Source organism: Pectinophora gossypiella, unplaced genomic scaffold, assembly GCF_024362695.1.
Source record: "Pectinophora gossypiella unplaced genomic scaffold, ilPecGoss1.1 Pgos_43, whole genome shotgun sequence".
In the NCBI taxonomy this organism is placed as follows: Eukaryota; Metazoa; Arthropoda; class Insecta; order Lepidoptera; family Gelechiidae; genus Pectinophora; species Pectinophora gossypiella.
This window is the reverse complement of record NW_026063253.1, coordinates 527,518-549,766: the sequence shown is the minus strand read 5'-3', so window position 1 is coordinate 549,766 and position 22,249 is coordinate 527,518. Positions and strand designations below refer to the sequence as shown.

At 37.2% G+C, this 22,249-nt stretch overlaps 1 protein-coding gene across 1 annotated transcript in view; it reads left to right on the top strand.

Annotated features, from left to right (window-relative positions):
- Nucleotides 1-22,249, top strand: part of LOC126381297 (acid sphingomyelinase-like phosphodiesterase 3a) — a 91,067-nt gene that overhangs the window by 56,107 nt on the left and 12,711 nt on the right. The window contains exons 2-4 of the mRNA XM_050030800.1: nt 19,807-19,953; nt 20,677-20,742; nt 21,703-21,856. Of these exons, the coding sequence (XP_049886757.1) occupies nt 19,884-19,953; nt 20,677-20,742; nt 21,703-21,856 (290 nt within the window). The 5' untranslated portion in view covers nt 19,807-19,883. The remainder of the gene's footprint in view (nt 1-19,806; nt 19,954-20,676; nt 20,743-21,702; nt 21,857-22,249) is intronic.

Genomic DNA, 22,249 nt, shown 5'->3' with positions numbered 1-22,249 from the left:
TGTATATTGGTGGTACTGGTGGTGGTGTACTGGTTAGTGACATCGTAACAAATATCGAGGGGGATGATTCAGACCATGATCCTCACTAGATATCAAGTGGAAATTTACGTAAAAAGGTTCATAATTTTTTAATTTTGTGTTCTTAAATTATTTACAATTCTATATTTTCAAATGGAATTTCTGGTCGGAAAATTCATAAACATTTCAGCGTTTTTACTTTTGGGACGGAAATTCCTTTTAATATCAACACAGAATCATGGTCTGAATCATCCCTCAACGTTTTCGTTACGATGTCACTAACACACTGTATATCCCTACTCCTCGTCAGTAATGTTTATGGTAGGTATGGATTTTAAATGAAATTGATTAAAATGTATGTTAGTCAGGTTTGATGTCGAATATCTGCGCAACACTTACTGAATATTTCAATAGCAGGTAGTGTTAAAATGTGTGTGGATTGATTATTTCACCACTCGCAAACTGTATTAAAGGAAACGCTGATTGTTTTGCCACTTCGTATATAATTCGGTTTAAGGAGATAGTTACAAACGTTACAAACACGTCCGACAATAAGAGAAGTTCGATGAATACAAAATTAATTTAAAAAATAGTAAAGAATGAATATTTTTTATAACCTTTTTTTTTAAAAGGTATTTTTATGTTGCAATTGTCAACAGGTAGCAAAATATGAATTATTTTTGTAAACTTTTACCTCTTAAAGTACCTAATTTAGGACTACACGTGGAAAAATATAAAATCTATTATTTGGTAAGTCCTTCAGATTGATCGGGGGTTCATGAATAAGTGAATTTATTTATCAGGTCATTATTCAAGACTTGTATGCTGGGGTAAGTAAAATACAGGCCCTAGCCAATCCGGGCCTAGATGTGTCAGGAACTTTAGGCGGTTATAACTCTGACACCAGGGTCAATGACATCGGTCATTATTTTCACATCCCTCCCGAGAGAAAATTGAAACTCATATTCAAAATATATTTGTTCAGTAGGTAACATACATCGTAGTTACACGTTGAATAGTCAAATTTACATTAACGAACGTATCATCCGCCTAAAACTACTGCCGCTTCTCACAACCTGTATAACCGGGGAAAAGAAGCTGCTAGAAAAACATCGGCACAGGGCCGTTAACTTTGTTTAAAAAAACTTAAAATATTGTTAAAACGATGCATCAAAACTTTCGTATGGAGTATAGCTCTCTATGGATGTGAAATTTGAACACTGACGCAGAAAGACAGAAAGAGACTCGAGTCCTTAGAAATGTGGTGTTGGAGGAGGATGGAAAGAATAAGTTGGACAGAAAGAGACTCGAGTCCTTAGAAATGTGGTGTTGGAGGAGGATGGAAAGAATAAGTTGGACAGAAAGAGTTACTAATGAGGAAGTGCTAGGAAGAGTAAAAGAAAAGAGGAAAATATTAAGATTTATTGAGGACAGAAGAGGCTAGATAATTGGACATTTAATAAGACACGACGTATTTATTAAAAACATCATAGAAAGGAATCTACAAGGAAATAGAGGAAGGGGAAGACCGAGAAGAGCTAACATGGAACAGATTAAAGAGAATGTGAACGTGTCTTATAAGGAATTGAAAGAATTGGCCTTTGATAGACAAGAATAGAAAATGCTAAACCGGCTAGAGCGTGGCTCTGAAATTAATGATGATGTTGATTGTTATTGAATACAATTTAGCAAAGAACTCCCGCCGTAGCTCTCATCTCGAGCCACCGATGACTGGATCCACTTCACTAGCCATCGCTTTTGTGCGAGATTGACGGCTTGTTGTTCGAGCGAGTGCAAATGAGCTTTTTTGCCGACCCTACTTTGTTATCCCTAGTGTACTTCTCTTTTAATTGGTTGGATCCTGTCTATTCGTTCGTGAATCTGGCATTGATGGCCAGCACAGATACGATTATTTTGGCCGATTAGAGTACTAATCGGTTGATATATGTGCTTGTTGGTTTTATAAGCTGTTTTTTTATTTCTCACACGGGGAACGCCGGTTTGAACCCCGTTACCAGCCTTGTGTCAATGAGTTATTAATTTATCTTAAGTGCATTTTTCACAAAAACAGTTGGCTCGACCATTATAGACGGCGACTTAGTTCATCTTGCGATGGATGTACCTTTGACTACCCCAACGATTTTCCTGTACCCAAAGGTTGTCTGGAGGAAATTGCTGCATAAGCAATAAGGCTGCCTGTTGTGTCTTTTTATCCATCTATACTTCATTTACTTACAAAGGATCTTAGAACTATAAGCATAATTAAACACCACTAAAAACACTGCGGATCTTAAACGAAAAGCGAAATTCCGTGAAATTTTCCTCTACACAAATGGAAGGGGAGCGGTTTTCGCAAAGTCAGCTAGACATTTATTGCTTGCAGTAGCTATAAAATTTTTCACAGTACATTGCACGCCGCATATCAGCTATCTTGACTGTGTCAACACGTAACAAACGTTGGAAGATAAACTGTTTGTGCAAAATAGTACGCTAACTTTTTCTAAAAATTGAATTTAGATATTCGACCTTAGTCTTTTATTATATTGATCAACGAAGTCGCATTCAGAATTGACTAAGGACCGCGACGTTGCACAGCCAAACCGTAGTGGGGCAGCGAAGTGGAGTTTGAATTTGTGGAGTAATCATTGATTTAAGTACCACCCATTCTTGTCTATCAAAGGTCAATTTCTTTGGCTTCCATATAAGACACCACGTCCGCATTCTCTTTAATTTATTCCATATACGCTCTTCTTAGTCTTCTCATTCATATCTTTCCTTATAGCCAATCACCTTGCCTCTTCCGTCTTTAATAACTCTCAATATTTTGTCTCTTTTTTATACTCTTACTAGCTTCTTTATTCGAAATGGAATAAACACCTAATCAATATTTAAGGGGAAGTCATGTGTGTAGCTGTGGGGCGTTTATAAGCATCAGTGTATGTACATTATGTTTATGTATGAATTAAGGTGTCACGGTATTATTTACACTAGATTAGATAAATGGGGCGTTGAGGGCTGTCACCCGGTGAAAATGTAAGCAAGTCAAATTCCAAAGGATATGGTATTTTCTTGACACAACAAAAAAAGATTAAGTGACTAGCCACACCATACGTTGCCGCTCTGTTGCGACGTTAGAGCTTCTTCGTTCTACATACCTACTGAGTTATGACATCGGAACGCATCACGTGGTCTGTCATTGTTTGTTTTGATTTAATTCGTTTAAAGATTTTAGTTCCACCGATTCACCATTAGATGTCGCTGTTTTTTTAATTAGAACGCAGTATTGACTTGTTCATCTAGTTTCTTATAAGATTTTTTTTGTTGATTTTCTTGTGAGTGTAGTAAATAAAAAAAGTGAGTTTGAGTGTTTCATTGTGCAGGCATTGAGATTTATTTATTTATTCATGGATCACTTACAGCTATGTACATTATAACATTTAGTTAGGACATAATTAAACAAAGTAAAATAGTACTTATGTGTAAGCCAATTACAAGTGAACACAACATTCATCATAAAAAAACAACATCTAGTCTGTTGAAGCTAACTTCTCAGCAGGCATACGTCTTACTCGGGGTTTTTGTAATGGTGTTAAAAGTAATGCATAATATTTTCAAACAGAGAATTTAATTAAAACTGATTACAACATTTCCTATTAAGCCAAATAATTTATGGCCTTGCAATAGGCCATTGTCCATATATCTTGTTAAAAAGAACACTATCGCTTTCACGAGATTCATAAGTGAACGTTTTCTATGGTTTGTATCCATTTCTATTACGAAATACAAATAAACAACTCCCTAAAATGAAATTTACAATTCAAACACTGTTATTCCGGATATTCTCCCAATCCGCACTAAGCGCGTTGCTTTTGTTTCCTGATGCAAACCGCAAAGACTGGAATTGCCTGTCGTTGTTTATATTTAGAACATTATAATCTTGGTATTGCTAAATGTCTTCTATTTTCATTTCTTGACAGATTCGCAGAACGTAAATAGTGAAAGTGTATGATAACTTCGTTTTATACTTTTAAAATGATAACTTTTATATTCGTATTTGTAATGTCGCAACACTGTATTTTTTTCTTTTTCTTCTTGACAATGTCTTGCAAGCAGTAGGACAATGTTCGACCTTATTTTTTTTTTCAATAGTGAAATCCATGTTTTCAAGGTTCCTATGTTTTATTTATGGGTTCATTCCGATGAAGAAAACCTGCTGTTGCGCTGTTGGTAGGAATAATCTCACTCTTACCGTGTGCTTACGCACAAGTGCGAGCGAGATACAGTGCTATCTCTCTCCCACTTACTCCTAAATGGCTTACGGCCATTTAAGACTAAAGTAAGACCCAGAGGGGGTGAGATTGGCGCTCGATAGGAATTGGTGCGGGGCGGAGAGTCATTATATACGTAGTATTATTTATCCTCCAACAATGTTTGTGATAGTCCTGTTCGGGGAACACTTGACTTACATCGTGGTGTCACGGGTTAGAATCCCGGCTCGAGCTTTCATCATCATCAATTTAAGAGCCACGCTTTTGTCGGTGCAGAATTTTCCATTCCACGACATTTCCAGACACGACGTTAACCTTTTCTTTAATCTGTTCCATATAAGCTCTTCTTGGTCTTCCCCTTCCTCTCTTTCCTTCTAACATTCCTTCTATGTTGTTTTTAATAAATTCGTCGTGTCTTATTAGGTGTCCAATCATCTTGCCTCTTCTGTCCTCAATATTCTCAGTATTTGTCTCTTTTCCCTTACTCTCACTAGCACTTCCTCATTTGTAACCCTTTCTGTCCAACTTATTCTTTCCATCCTCCTCCAACACTACAATTCAAAGGCCTCGAAATATGGTGTTGGAGGAGGATGGAAAGAATAAGTTGGCTTTATACCACTAAAATCAACTTAATGAGTTAGTACTTTGAATACATGGGACTCAGACATAGCTGGCGCGGAGTGATGAACCAAGCTGAGCTGGAGTGCATACTATAACTCTCTGTCAACCGCTTTGGGGCCACATGCGTTTTGCTATGTTATGTCTGTTACAATATTTTAATTTCCAACTCTTTTTAAGCGCAGTTCGAAAACGGCTTCGCTAAGACGTGTTGAGACGGGGCCGTTGTACTAATGATACTATTATACTAATTATTAGATGTTAATTTATAATAAATAACAAATCTAGTCTTGTTTATTTATTTAACAGTTTATTGTATAGTTTAGTGTACAGGATAATTATAAATATAATTATACTAACATAAGACAGACACACTGTTCATCTTATTTCTAGTAGAAATCTGATAAATTATAAATTCCTGCTAACAGACCGGGAAAGAGATAAACTGAAAACTTAGAACTTTTATTGTTTTTAATATACTTAATATAGGGCAAACCTTACTCAAAAGTCAGTTTTACTTTGATAATACTACTAATTATACAAAGTAGGTACCTGCTTAACAATGGTGCTACATTCTTAGTACACCGAAATGGTCTTAGAAATATTTTATTCGCTTTATGGCTTTAAGCACTTAACAAGATAAACCACTAATCCCCATTGAGTGCTTGCTTCCAAATCATGTAGGTACACACAAATAAATTGAATTCACAGTTTGCCGAGTGTTTAGAGTCGACTTAGTGGGGGTACAAAGCTCCTTATGCCAAGGGTGAGAGGGATATAGAGGATTTGTTGAGGAAGGAGGAGGCACGAAATCTCCAAGAGAAGAGAGGCAGTGTGTAATGAACGTAACAATGCTTTTGTTTACTTTTTTGTATTGCTACACGACTGAGAAAAGATATTTTCGAATAGTTAGCAGAACGTTCATAATAATTCTCATAAAGAGAAAACTTGGAAATGCGAATGATGATAAGCAAAATAAATAAAACCTTTTATGAAGCCAAAATGGCACATTTTTATTAATAAAATATTGTTGCTTCACCAGGTGGCTTTAATTACTTGGCCGGAAAAATGAGGAGCGCTGAAGGCTCTCACCCGTTACGACGTTTATGACAACAGGTCAGGTCGTCTGAGAGAAAAAATATTTGAAAGAATTAATCGACCCTAGTGTGTCGATAGTGATAAGCGCTGATTGAGGGAAATCGTCGACCACGCCGGCGGGGTCGGTATCGGGGTCCTGAAAAGTTTGGTGTCGCGAGCTGATTGGCTGCCTCTATGGCTAGAGTAATCGGGTCGTCGGGATTGTATATTACGTCCTCCCCAAAAAGGCACAGATCTTAGTTAGTAGATTATGGTGTGTTTTAATCCGATTGATCCAACAAAGTTGTTATTTTAGATCAAAACGCTTTGTATATCCCGCATTTTACCTAAAAGAGATTCAAAGAGCCTCGCAAAAGGTCTTCATGTAAGATTCATTCCTTATGAAGACTTAATCCTTAATGAACAAGAAATTTTCTGATAAATTCGACAAAGGAGATGTATGCCCGTATTTTAAAGCAAACCTTTAATGAATCGACCTTCGGTAAACGAATGTACAAAGAATCAAGTTTTGAATCGAGGTATTGGAATTTGAAAATAATTATAAAGAAGAATAGGAAGTAATTTTAAAAGGTGTTGAAAATAGTTAAATTTATATAGAGGCTTTTTATCAGTGGTGAATAAATTTCAGGAGTTTTTGTAGAATATTATCTATTTCCCGTAATAGTTGGTGTCACTCACCACCTATCACGTTGGTCAGACAAAGCTCTGTGAGGCGTCGGTACTTAGTCCATCTTGCGATAGATGTACCGCTGACTACCCCAATTTGGGATATAGTCTCACGCTAATGTTATGTTCCTATCTTCAATACTCAAATATTGCATTCCATTCCAAGATAGGCTACTGACACCAGGGTTGATGGGGTTGGTAATCCACCTCACAACCCACACGATAGAAGAAGAAGTACCCGTACTTATAAAAAAATATGAGCATAATGCTGACTTTCATTATTTCAATTCCACAGAAACCCCATTTTAATGTGATAAATTATGTTTCTATCTGTTTCTTGTCCGTACTAATTACTATGAAGCGATTAATTTGCGCCAAACCTGCGGCTACAAACACGGGTTTTAATAATTTAACGATTTATTTATAATGTTGACAACTCGATTATTATTGATGTTGCGAACTCTTCGTAGGTTTTGTAATCTTTTTATATTATTATGTTTTTATATTTATTCTTTTTTGACGTTTTGTATGTTGATTTTGTTTTACTTCTTGTCGTTTTCTTTTTTGGTGACTGGTGAAAAATATATTAAATAATTCTCAAAGCTAAGTATCTGTTATTCCTTCATTTCATTTAGTTATACAGTCCACTTCATATTCATCAGCTACCACCGTAGTTCACAATTTACTTGACAGTTTCAAAACTCAATCGACGTTAATTAAACGTTGATGTTTTGCTTGCAGCTAGATATATATTTTATCAACATAAGAGTCTCCGTGGTCTGGGTTCGATTCCCGATGGAGACAATGACGAAATCACTTTGTGAGACTGTCCTTTGTTTGGTAAGGACTATTCAAGCTTGAATCACCTGATTGTCTGAAATAGTAAGATGATTTCGTGCTTAGGAGGGCACGTTAAGCCGTTGGTTTCGGCTATTAGGCCTAAAAATACCTCCACCAGCCCGCAGTGGAGCAGCGTAGTGGAGTATGCTCCATACACCCTTTGGTTGAAATGGTGTATAGAGGATGTTTATGTATGTTATGTAACTTAACATAGTTGTAGTAACGTAACATGCGATTGTTGAACTTGGAGGAAGCTAGAGAAGTGTGTCAGAATCGAAGCAAATGGAATTCCATAGTCTCTGCTTACCCCGGTGGGAAATACGCGTAAGCTTATGTATGTATATATGTGGTAACATAAGATAGGGAACACGCCTTTAACCCCGAAGGAACAAATACACCCAATGTAATAGGGGCAAGATTATAGCCATTAATCGAGCATGAATTCCGGAAACTACGTGAAATCAATTATCTATAATAGCAAATAGAAGTGAGACGCACACACGCACCCACGCACGCATACACGCACACACACACACACACACACACACACACACACACACACACACACACACACACACACACACACACACACACACACGCACGCACGCACGCACGCACGCACGCACGCACGCACGCACACACATACACATACAAGCATTTATAGATTTGATATTTTCTTTTTAAGAAATATTTTATGATATAGTCTAACAATTAAAAAAAATTTTTTTTTTTATATTTTGTTATTTTTTCTTAACCATGACTTTTTGGGGGTGGAGGCCTGGAGTCCTAAAACACAGGGTCTCCTAGTTTAGGCTCCAGCCTCTACAAATATTGTATTTTTGTATATATTTATGTATCCATGTGTTTTATTATTTGTAGAGGAAATAAAGATTTTACTTACTTACTTTACTTATAATCCAAACATGAATTCAAATTCACCAAGTCGAATTCATTAGTTAAGACCCACAGGGCTAGGATTCGAAGCCATAACACTACACAACGTAAGTCACACGTTCTTGAAACAGGGCTACCACGGATTTACGGATATTTTATTTAACTTAAATTAATAATTTTGTCAATAATAATAATAAAAAGTTTATTTAGGTAAAACCTACGACACACAATACATATACATTTACAACATTAAAATATACACACATTAATATATACGTATAGTTGGAAAACATAAAGGTATATGGGTGCCGCAGCTCACCAAAAAAGGCCAGGGTGCAGTGAAAATTTACCCAGAGGACAACACTGATTTTCAACCCACGCTGATCGGTGAAACGCGAGTACCGCACAATAAATTAAGTACCCGCACAAATAATTATATTATATTATTGTTCTCAGTATGTCACTGCAGTGCTGTGTTTACTAACATTTCTCAGTTGACTCAATTCTTTTCGGTGTTATGCAAGTCACTGCCATGGCAATCTATACAAAGATTGTGAAGCGACGTCAACGACGCAAGGAGATTAATGACTGTTGCTTTTTCGGTACCTATACTGTAAATTGACAGGCGACATATTATCTTCATGGAACCCTAATGCTTGCACACAGTACCGGGAAAGCAGTGGTAGAATTTTTCCCAGGCCCTTGCGTCCTTCAACCATTTTGTCTAGCTTTGTCTCGTTTTTCACAAGGTCCGTTTACCTAACCTGAAGACTTGACAGGTCCGGTTTTTTACTGAAGCGACTGCCAGTCTGACCATCCAACCCGCGAAGGGAAAACCAGCCCAATAAAGGTTAGGTCTCATACCTCCGAAAATGCATTTCTCGGGAATGTGAGTTTTCTCACGATGTTTTCGATTTTGTCTAGCCTCTTGCCGACTTGAAACATTTTGTCTGGGCCTTCGCCTAATCGAACTATTCTGTTTGGGACTTTGCTTACTTGAACCGATTTGTCTGGGCCCTCGTTTACTTAATCCTAATTTATAGTATATCTTCCAAAAAGATAGTACTTACTTTTAATGATAGATCACTCAAGGACTTTAGAAGGGATCAGCAAGGTGTGAAACGTGCAGTGACTCTTCTTATTCATATTTGTACAACAATTGTACATTAGTCAGCCATGTTGGTGTTTGACCGTCTAAGGTCCTGTGCCGAGGTTTTTCATGCAGCTTCTTTTCCCCGGCCATGCAGGTTGTGAGAAGCTGCAGTAGTTTTAGGCGGATGAGACGTTCGTTATATAAAAAATGACGATTCAAAGTGTGATTATATTGCCTAATGAATAAAGATGTTTTTGAATTTGAATTTGAATGGAGGCAGGGTAGAATACATCAGCACTTAAACCAACATTATACACAAAATAACACTAGAACTCAGCTCAAGGGAACACATCATGTCTAGACCTTCTAACGGTAATAGAACATGCACTTCTGGCTATTAGTGCTAACACTTGAAATACAAATTCCTATTCAGATGTGCATACTTCAACTCGGTTTTGACGTAGAAACTATAGTCTATATACGTAAGCGTGAAGAGCTAATTCTTAGTAGAGTGCCTTCCTATTTTCTTAATTAAATTTTCGTTTAAGTTTTTAATTCTTGCTTTAGTGACGTCACCAAGGGTGAAATTTTAAGTGTTTCTAAAAAATAGATAGGATTGATAAAACACAAAAATATCGAAATTGGTTCCTTAAAATGGACTATATTTTCAAAACAAATTATAAAAACAATACATAAAAAAATCGTAGCATGGCCAATTGTACATGTTATGAATACGTCAAAAGATAACTTGCAATCATCTTTTTTGACAACCATGAAATCAATCTTATTAACTTTACAAAATCGTACAAATACATACCTACATGGTGTTAATGACATCGTAGCGAAAACAAGGTGATTTAGACAACGACTCTGAGTTGATATCAAGCGAATTCCACTTGATATTAACTCAGAATCATGGTCTGAATCATCCCCTTCAGTATTCGGTACGACGTAACTACTACCCTGTATAGGTATTAAACTCACGCTCGTGATATCTAATGGGGTGGTCAGTGCCACAGATAATCAGACAGAAGACAACTAAATCGTTATAATTAGGAATGGAACGACGTGGTGTAGTGTGTACTACTACATACTCTGTAAACAATGACGACAAGAGGTCTGTGTACTCAACAGAGAAACGATTTTCATATATGGGTTGTTCTTCTTTTTTATCGACAATGATCTGTCCTTCGTTCTGCTTCTGATAAGTTATGTTTTAGAATGTTATTTCATGTTTTGATTGTCCAAAAATATAGTTATCTTATTATACTCAAAATACAAGCAAAATACTAATCGGTTCCTCAATTAGTTATTAACGTAGCTTGATCGTTTTTCACAAAATTATGTGACAGAGTGGTAAATTGAAATGCTGTCTCCGATGAAAAGGGCCACTCTGTCACAATATGTTTTGGAATGCGCCTGCAAAGAAAAGTATGTTACCAAGATAAAGAGAACCACTAAATAGTCCTCTACAGACACATCTTTATATGATGTTTTAAAATATTTTCTGCCGTTATAATTTTAAAGATGTTAAATCCGATAAATCGAGAAAATGTCTTTTTATTGTCGATAAAAAAGAAGAACGACCCATTTATGTTTTATGTATTGTTATGACAATAATCATTAGGCTCTATCTAATAAGCGTAAGGCTCTCGATTTGGAGGTCCGGGTTCGATTCCCGATGGGGACATTGTCGAAATCACTTTGTGAGACTGTCCTTTGTTTGGTAAGGACTTTTCAGGCTTGAATCACCTGATTGTCCGAAAAAGTAAGATGATTCCGTGCTTCGGAGGGCACGTTAAGCCGTTGGTCCCGCCTATTAGCCGTAAAAACACCTCCACCAACTCGCAGTGGAGCAGCGTGGTGGAGTATGCTCCATACCCCCTCCGGTTGATTGAGGGGAGGCCTGTGCCCAGCAGTGGGACGTATATAAGCAGTTTATGTTATGTTATGAATGATAATAACAATAATAAATTAAATCCCGCAACCCTCTTAACCGCAAAAGCTTAAAGTAATGACATTAAAAAAAAATAAACTCCTAAAAAGTATGACTGAAATAAAATTTGAAATGAGCTCCCCTTTCAATTACGTGAGGGTTGGAAACTGATTCCAAGCAAAGCCTAAAATAATTTACGCAGAATTATAATACTTTTAGGTTGTTCCGCTTCCCTTTACTTGGTCCTTTTAGTCTTTTCGTGTTTACTTTTAATGTAATTTCAGATAAACTTATATTAACTTCCTTCCTTGCTGGACTGGCGCTTCATCAACTCCATCATTGATCACGCCTGTATCCCCGAAAGGGTAGCCAGTGCATAATGTACACACCTATTCAACGCCAGCTACGTTTGAGTCCCTTAGTAGTCTCTGGGTAAATTTTCACTGAACCCTGGCCTTTTTTGGTGAGCTGCGGCACCCATAAACCTTTATGTTTTCCAACTAAATATTAATGTGTGTTTATTTTAATGTTGTAAATGTATAATAATATGTGTGTCGTAGGTTTTACCTAAATAAGCTTTTTTATTATATTTTTTTAAATAGGAGGTAGTAGGCCACTACTTCCATTAACTGGGCTCAAATCCTGGAAACCACGGGACTTGATTAATACAATACAATACAATAACAAAAGCGGTTACAATACAATACAACAACACTAAAAACAATTCAAAAGTGACAAAAGACAATTGGCGGCCTTATTGCTAAATTGCAATTTCTTCCAGGCAACCTTAGATTGAACCTGCCCTAACCTAACCTTGGATTAATCTATGATCCAAACATAAATTCAAACTCATAAAGTTGATTTCAGTGGTTTAGAGGCCGAGCCGGGATTCAAACCTTTGACACTATGATTTAAGTCACGCGTTCTCCGAAAAGGGCCACGGAGATTTTTTTTAAACATAGTTTTATTTTATAAGCTGTCACCAACGCTTCATTATATCCAACATGATAACTAGTGGTTTTGACCACCACAGCTAGTTGGCTAATTTACAGGTAGAGTAGAAGTGAGGGTAGTTTCTCTTATGTCATGTGAGATCAATGACCGACGGTGCCATTTCTAGTACACAGAACAAGTATCTTAGTTGTAAAAGAGCGTTAGTAAATAACCTCCTTCGTAGATCTTTTCTGGAAAAAGACTGCAAAAATGGAGTCTACGTTTAAGTTGAAGTCAGTGGTTCGTATTTTCCTCTTTAAATAAAAGTCAACTAAAACTGCGGGTTGGTCGCCACTGTAAATAGCACACTTTCAATTAAACTTACAAACGCTGGAAAAATAAATGGGCAAGGATCTAAAGTGTCAGTTAATTAATTCCTTTTGAGACCTCACAGTGTAATTACTGTAGCTAGGTAATTAAGAAGTGTTTGCGTAAACGGACACTTTATTTTTTTCTGTTTTTAGCCGGCGACGAATCGTTTATTTTTATTAAAGTAAAGCTATGTCGGAAAAATGTTGAAGATTCTTAGATCGGAATTTTGGACGGCGCCGTCTTCAGATTTTTTTAAATTATGTTTGTAGTTTTATGGATAAACTGTTTTTTGGCGCTAACAAGGTTATCTGTTCACAATTTACAGTGTATGCTGTTTACAAATAATTCTCAATTTCTTTAAATTCGGAATTTGGAATTTCTTACTCACTGACATAATTAATACCAAATCTATCTCCTTGAAGCATGTTTGCGCTGGAATTACAAATCCCTCGCCACTTAAGACACAAATCTAACCGCTTAGCGCTCAGTTAGTGTAGTCTTAAGACGGAATTAATATTCATACTGGCTCGCTGAGTCTGGATATTCCTTTCGTGAATGGCTCGCAGTGTTCGGGACAAGCGAGACGGTGGCTGTGACATAAAGAGAACGAATATACACGCTATCGGCCAGCTTCTTAGAAACTAGGCCTCATACATGTGGGAACTTGTGGGATATAGAAATAACACGGGATATTTTAAATATCTTTACTCCTTATATTTTAACAAAATCCTCTAACCCGACCATCATCGTACCAAAGACTCCCCTCTTTTACTTTTTAAAACTGCCTTACGTCCGGCGATTGTTTATGTTATGAAAGTAGGCTAATGAATGCATTAGCCTACTTTCATAACATAAACAATCGAATTCCAATTCATTATCCTTCCATAGTATTCTTACTTTCCTACATACATACTTGCTTATAGTATAGGTCATATACGTAATATAAAAACCTATAGAGGTACATTTATTACAACTCACGCTAGTAATCCGTGTGATGTTGCCCGAGGTCACCGCTTCCAATTGCGTTGAAAACGATATAGTTCAGTGTGCGTACTACGTACATAATGTACATGAAATAGTATTTTATGCAACAGTTGTATAAGAAGGGTCAAAAAATGCGAGTGGCGTGAGTTGCGATGTGAGCCTTGGCCAACATCGCAATAAGAGACGCCACGAGCATTTTTTGACCTAGTTATACAACGTTGCATACAATACTTTTTCTACGACGACGTAATTTTAAACGAAACACAAAAATTTTCCAATTTATTTTCCAACGCGCGGGAAAATGGCGGCAAATGTATACTTTTTTTTTATAGTATATCTATGGCACCAAACAAAGTAAAGGTGCCAGTTTCCAGGTCAAAAAAAAAAACAACAACAATGCTTTTTTGGCGACATTATAGTACAGTTACACTTTGTAAACAATGCTTTTATAGGCCATAGAGCGTACACTTTTTCAAGAGTTTAATTATGTATGTACTTATATTAGACTTTTTGGTTATTTAAATTCCAGATTAAAGTAGAGGAGTAGAAAAAGATTTATATGTACATGCTTTAGTAATAAAGAAAGCAACGAATTTAAAAGTGGCTCCGCTGCAGAGCATGCTCCCAAGCGGAGCCGCTCAATATACACACTTCTAGATGTTTTCTTTCTCTTATTTTAAGTACAGGTTATATGTGTATAACTCCCATAAACACCATCTAATTTTATTTTACACGCACACGCCAAACGGTTTGCATATCAGCGAGATACCTTTTTGATTCACCTGGGTTATTCATTAATTTACTCATTCTTCCTAAAATTAAGAGCTGTCAATCATCTCTCCCTTTCCTTTTCGGCGGATAAGAAAATGACAGGTATAACTTGAAGTTAAATTAGGAGGTGTCTGCAGGAATCGGGACCATTGTGCGTGAAAAGTTTTTATGCGTACGTTCTATATTAAGAAAGAAAATAACGAATTAAAGTGGCCCCGCTACAGAGCGTCACACTAGTAATCAATAATGCAGCCATTTTTGATACGGAAACAACATGTATAAATTTACCGCTCGAAGCGCTGGTTATCGTTTCACATGACTCGCCACATTCTATACCTACTAAATGATGTCAACCAGTGATGTGCCGTTCCCGCGAATTTTCCCAAAATAGGAATGTTCCTGTTATTAAAACTCTATAATAGGAAGAATAGGTTTAACTTGCCACTCAAAGACAAAGAATCATCATCCCCCTAGTATTATCCCGTTATTCACAGGGTCCGCTTACCTAACCTGAAGATTTGACAGGTCCGGTTTTTTACAGAAGCGACTGCCTGTCTAACCTTCCGACCCGCGCAGGGAAAACCAGTTCAACACAGGTTAAGTCACCTACCTCCGAAAATGCATTTCTCGAGAATGTGGGCCTGGTTGAATGGCTGTTTTTTTTGACCTGTTCTTTCTTGTACTCTGATCCTATCTACTTTTTTACTGCCGGGAATGTTGCCAGAGTGGGAATATTCCCGGTAACGAAACAAAAACCAGGTTATTTTTGCAACTTTCTTAAGCCCTCACATCGAAGCGGTAGCGCAAACGTTTCGGGCTGGGGAGCGGGTGTGTGTGCAGGCTCGAAAACTCACAGACTACAAAATATTAACAAAACTTGCCGGGTGCCGGTTTAATTAAGGACTTTCCAAGCTAAGATCCCGAATAAAAATATAGATGGCGGTGTAGTAGGCTGAGCTGTAAGCCATCTACGGGGTCCACAGGTAGCGGATAGTGGAACGGCCATCAGATAATTATGAGTATTGCTAATATAAAAATAAGCAGTCCCCGACCAAACAGCGACAGGAATAGCAAAACGTAGTGGGTAGCTCACTGGGACGGGCTAACCTATAAAATGCTACTTAGGTTCTATGACGGTCTTGTGACGTAGCGAGTAGGCGCCGTTACTTTTAAAGCGCACCCATGATGCCGGGCAGCAGCGGTATCAGTACTGGTCGAGGAAATGGATTCTGGTAGGGCTCTAGCTAGAACATCACCGATTGAGAAATTGGTCGTTGTAATACGGAACGGAAGGCGATTGGGGCAACCACCGTTCTACAAAGAAAGAGAAAGAGAGAGAGATATATAGATAATAGGGTAGTTTCCAACTAGTCAAATCAGTTACTTTTTACGAAACGTCAAAACATGAAATTACTATGGAATTTGTATGAAAAAGCAACCTGTAACGTCATAGAAAAACGTGACAAAATGTCACAATTAAGTAATATTACATTTTTTTATTTATTTAAATTCATAAATAAGTTAAATAGAAAAAATAAAACGTTTTTGTCACCTTTAGATCTGTCTTTATTTAGTAATCAGAATTTCATAATTTATCTTTGACCTAGAATAATTACCTATTGTGTGGCAGAGGCATATATTAAACATAATTATTGCTTGATATTTGTATTAGTTATGGTACAGAATTATGTTTCTACCTGTATTGCTTCTCTTTATTTTGATCACAATAATAATGGGTGGAAGATGTAATTGTGCCTGGGTGTAATAACAAGGGTCAACATTTATACTCAAAAATAAAGATAAAAGACGCATATAACTGTTATCCGTGAAATTCGAAGGTTAAATGAAGGCAACTCTGTACTCTGTGTCTTTTTAGGGAAACGTAGCATGAATAGTCCTTCATTGCTAGTCAATCTTCTCACTGGGACACAATGATAGCGGCATCACCATCAACTTAAGAGCCACGCTCTTGTCGGTGTAGCATTCTCCATTCTTGTCTATCAAAGGGCAATTCTTTGACTTCCTTATAAGACACGACGTTCGCCTTCTCTTTAATTTGTCCTACGTAAGCTCTTCTTCTTTCTTTTCTTCTTCATTTGTTTTTTTTTTCTCTTGTGGCGACACCAGCACTAACAAAATGTATGCAGTTGTATAAAGGGTATCCCAAATAATTTCGCGATGGTGATGCAGCCTTGGCGTCCTTGAGACACGGCCCTTAGAGTCTCTACATGCAAAAGCCTCAACATATCTGTATTACTATGAATATGTGTCAGTCAAATGTAACAATTCTATATAACCAGCTGCCACACTGTTCCCGAGCTAACTAGTCAAAGCTGTTAATGTTATAACAGTAGTAACTGTAATGAACATTGTGTTCGTGTAAGAGACAGCCCACAGACAGTCGTAGACAATGACGCAAGTGGTGCGTTTACCCTACTTCGCTTGATTATGAGGTTTAGGAGGATTGGCTTGGAAGATTTTGGCTTTATGTGAATCATAAGACTAACGTGTAGTTACTATATGATTTAAAAGATGTGTTGCTGTTGCAGTTTCTTGTCATTTCTTCCCCTCAGCCGTAACACCTTGCGAAATGACATAAGTAGATTCAAAAGAGTTAAAATTACCTTTAGTAATTATATTACAATAAATAAATGATTCTGATTTTTGATATAAGAGGTTATCTTAGTATAACACCGCACGGCGGAGCTGTGTTCGTGTGGTTGTAAGGCGTCAGTGGATTACATTACATTATTATTACATATTGCAAAGCGGCCTCTGTGGTCCAGTGGTTGAGAGTTGGACTCACAATCCGGAGGTCTTGGGTCCGAATTCCGATAAGGACATAATCATAAAATCACTTAGCGATCCCTAGTTTGGTTAAGATATTATAGGCTGATCAACTATTTAACTGAAAATAAGATGACCCGGGCTTCGACAGGCACGTTAAGTTGTTCGTTCTGGTAACCGTTAGGTATATGAGCCATTTCAATACCTTTAGCGGCTCAATAATAACCATGATACCAAGTTTGTTAGAGTTGGTAATCTACTCACAACCCACACCACGTCGCTGCCGCGTCGTATAAGAATCGTATGATAACCTTATGTATTACTATATTTTACTATACTGTATCCAATCAAAAACATAAATGTGAAATGAGAGCCAAGTCCAATATTATGATAAATGCCTTGGTTGTTGACTTCAACGACAAAAGAAGTGAGATCTAAATGGGTGCCAAGTTCAATGGTCAGTCCTGAAATGTATTTATAAGTGTATCATATCTTCTTATAACATAAGATAGTGTAGTGTAGCCTAAGGTTTGTCTTGGCTAGTTTTCATATATAAATTATAGCTTTCACAAGTTCTAAACCTACAAATATTCGTCGGTACTTATTTTATAATTCCGAAAATTTGGATTGTTGTTTGGAAACTAGCGATCGAACATAATAATTCGTTGGTAGGTTTATAAAAACTAGCCAAGACAGACCTTAGGCTTCAATACATTATCTTATGTTATAAGAAGATATGATATGTTATACTGTTACTTATAAATAAATTTCAGGACTGACCATTGAACTTGGCACCCATTTAGATCTCACTTCTTTTGTCGTTGAAGTCAACAACCAAGGCATTTATCATCATAATATTGGACTTGGCTCTCATTTCACATTTATGTTTTTGATTGGATATCATTACTTTTTGTAGGTATTATTTTCAGTTATTTATGAGTAGGTAATGATCTTACACTATTGATGTGCGGTAAATATGAAAATAATAATTAATCCCAGTTAATAACGTAGGAACCCTAAGTAATAAATATGAAAACCGACTATAAGTACCTACTCTTAATTGTAAATAAGTAAGTATACCTAGATACTTACCTACTAAAACGGAAATACCTAAGTAGGTACCTAAATGAATGAAAAAAAAATGGGTGGTAGGTAGGTATTAAACTCGTTTAAGATTCACGTTAAGTTAAAAAAATTACAAAGCAGTAAAATGGATGAGAGTTGTGTTGTATGGTGGGCGAAAAGCTGACAACCTATCACCGCTAAACACATGTTCCAACTTGCTTACCTACCCTCACAGTACTTGTCGAATGTGGCATCAAGTGATTCTATGATCACTTAGTGCTCTGCCTACCCCGATAGGGCATATAGGCGTGATTATTATGTTATGTTAAGTTAATACACATACCTACCACATAAAGACCGGCTGTCATGAGTTTTGATTACTTACTGATTCTTACATCTATAGTTAGGTACAGGCACTAATTAGGTATTTATGTTAAGCGTTCATAATAGAATCTAATTATTTTAAAAATACCAGTTTTTTATTTTTTCCTTTGTATTCATCTAATTACCTATCTGCATACCAAATTTTAACTCTCTAGGTCATCTGGAACTGGGTTAGAATTTTGATCTATAGGTCAGTCAGTCAGTCAATAATAAAAATGAGGATTTTTGGACATTAATATCTAAATAACCGTTTGAGATAAGCTTATGAAATTTAGAATACATATGTATCTCGCAAGTCAAAGAGCCAAATTTGATACGTTTATGTGAAATAGTTTTTGATTTATGAGGGGGTCAGAAGTGTGGCTCCAAATGGTTCGTGTAATATTACACACGGTGCGGCTCGCCAGTTCTGTTTCTTGAACTTGGCTTGACACGCTACCGCGTGTCTAGATCCAATATCAAAACAAAAGTTGGACAAATGATTTTTCCTAATTTAAAGATGCTTTTTTATTTCTTATTTGCAAATAAATGACTTCCTGAAATTAATGTTTTGTAACTCATTGCTAATGAGGCCTACTCACAATACAACTCACATTAGACTTTGTAAAAGGATATAAAAAAGTCAAATTCCACAAGTTAGCCACACATTTATTTTAGGTAGGTAAGTAGGTTATAAGCCTTTTTATAATATTTAATTTAAGACTAAAGATCACATATACAAAGATAAAACATACTTACCTAATTTTTAATAATATAAACGGGGACACGGCTCACCACCTATCACGTTGGGCTAACAAATAGCTCGGTGAGGCGTGGGTACCTGGTTCATCTTGCCGTGGATGTACATCTAACTACCCCATTGGTATACAACGTGACTTATGTGTACTTATAATAATATAATAAAATAAAAACACCCAAACAGCATCTCCACTAGAATTATACTACCCAACAAATACCATGAAAATATTGCGAAAGCAATCACCCACAAAACATCCCGGAGCGAGTACCGAGTTCCTCTGAATTCTACCTGTATTTCTTTAGGAATTCCTTTTTCTTACTATTATTTTCCTTGTCCGCAGGCTATGTAAATAGGAGACGATGATTGCGAGGGGGGACAAGACGTGCGAGTCAACGCAGCATTATGTAGCATTGTAACATGAAGCTTAGTAATTTCCTCGTTTACATCACTAGCCTACTGTGGCTCAACCTGACAGACGCAAAAATTTGTAAGTTCACTTTACATCGCCATTTGTCTTCTCTCATTATTCTGTTCGTTGTCTCACCAGCCCGTAACGGATATGCAACAGGCGCTAGCTCCATCTAAGTCCTCATTTATATTCACTAGTACGAGTATTATACAAATACAAAATGAGAGTTTGTTTACGTCCCATGTTTTTGTTATTGTGATAAGTAAAGATATTGTAATCTTGGTTCCTTCCAGCTGATGCTATTCTAACGTTCAGGAGTTCCGTGGTTATTATTATTTGCCTCTAAATAAATATGCTCTGTTTATAGAATGGATGAACGAATATGAGACAGTTTTATCAATAACGAACATATCAAAACATTTAAACCTGTGATCGAGCTTACAAAAGTAAAGTTATCTACTTCAGACTGCCATCAGATGGACTGTTGCACGCAGTCGGATCAACAAATTATGCAGTCGTTACTTCAACTTCACACATTTGGCTGCAGTCGTGACTTCTACCTGACACGGTCGGCTATACAGATTGCACACGATTGCAGCCGACCGCGTGTAGTTGAAGTCACGACTGCAACTGACTCCATGAAGTCGCGACTTTGAGCGGATTCTGCAGTGTAATCCCCCTGACGCGACGGTAGCCTTATTATTATTTTTTTCCACTTTTGAGGCAGCGCGCCCGACGACAAACCTCATTATGAGCCACATTATTCTGATGTGCAAACTAAAAGCATAATTTTATTTTCAGGCTACTTTTGGCACATCACAGATCTTCATTATGACCCGTTCCACAATTCTCCGGAGTTCCACAGAGGTAAAATTTTAATACTAACATAAACTTTCAGCTATCTACACGTATTTCCGTAAAAAAAATATACCTCTGTTCCACATTGTACAAAAAAAAAAACATTAAAAGATATTACTGGCGAAAAAATACAATAAACAGGAAATGAAAAAGGAATTAATGGAAACAGATGTATTGGTGTGAACACTTTTGCAACAGGGTTGTTAAAAAACCGACCGTATTTTACTTACCGACATGTTATTGAGAAATGATTTTGCTAATAAAATTCAACGAAAGCAAAGCATTGTATCAAGCAATAATTATTTAAAAAGCATTTAAAAGTTTTTTTTATACCAATGTGATAAAAGTGTTGTTCCGTGACGAATTAGCCTAATATAAACTACATATCTGTATTGAAGACTATAGAGAACCGGAGAGGAAATATGATTGGCCACTTGATACGACACGATTCATTTATAACAAACATTATACGAGGAAAAATTGAAGGGAAGAGAGGAAGGGGTAGACCTAGGATAACATTTATGAAACAAATAAAAGAGAAGGTGCAGGTCGTGTCGTATCGGGAGGTGAAGGTTTTGGCGGGAAGAAGAGAGGAATGGCGGTTACTCCACCGACAAGAGCGCAGCTCTTAAATAGAGAGAGAGAGAGAGAGAAACTACATAATATCTACATAGGTATCTTGCAAGTATACTCGTAGCAGTCACACGTTTCCAAAAATCTAACCTTCGAGAAGATTCCAAAATATTTTTTTAAGTAGCCCTAAGTATTAATTATGTAAGTAACTAGATTACTTATAATTAATAATCATAGCACTCGACTGAAATGTAAATGTGAGACTAACAAGTACTGATTATACCTCTAGATCATTATTTAATTAATTCCCCCACCCACAACAGCTGAAGGTGTTATGTTATAATTTTATTTCCCTGTCTACTTTCTTCTCGTATAAAGAACGACATTTCCCTGCAGGATGCCGACACAACCGGGGCAACACGGAGCACAGCCATCGCAATGGCCGGCACAGGGACCATACGTGTGACAGCTCCTACTCTCTGATACAAAGCGCCGCCGCGTTCATGGCGGAGCGACACCCCGACACGCTTGAGTTCGTGCTTTGGACTGGGTGAGTTTACATACAAATACAAAATTTGTAAGGGATGCTTCGAATTACGGACATGTAGACAGAATAACACTGAATGATAACAGTCTCTGTGGTCTAGTGGTTAGAGCGTTAGACTCACGTTCTGGAGGTCCGGGTGCGATTCCCGATGGGGACATTGTCGAAATCACTTTGTGAGATTGTCCTTTGTTTGGTTAGGACTTTTCAGGCTTGAATCACCTGATTGCCCGAAAAAATAAGATGATTCCGTGCTTCGGAGGGCACGTTAAGTCGTTGGTACCGGCTGTTATCCGTAAAAAATCACCTCCACCAACCCGCATTGGAGCAGCGTGGTGGAGTATGCTCCATACCCCCTCAAGTTGATTGAGGGGAGGCCCGTGCCCAGCAGTGGGACGT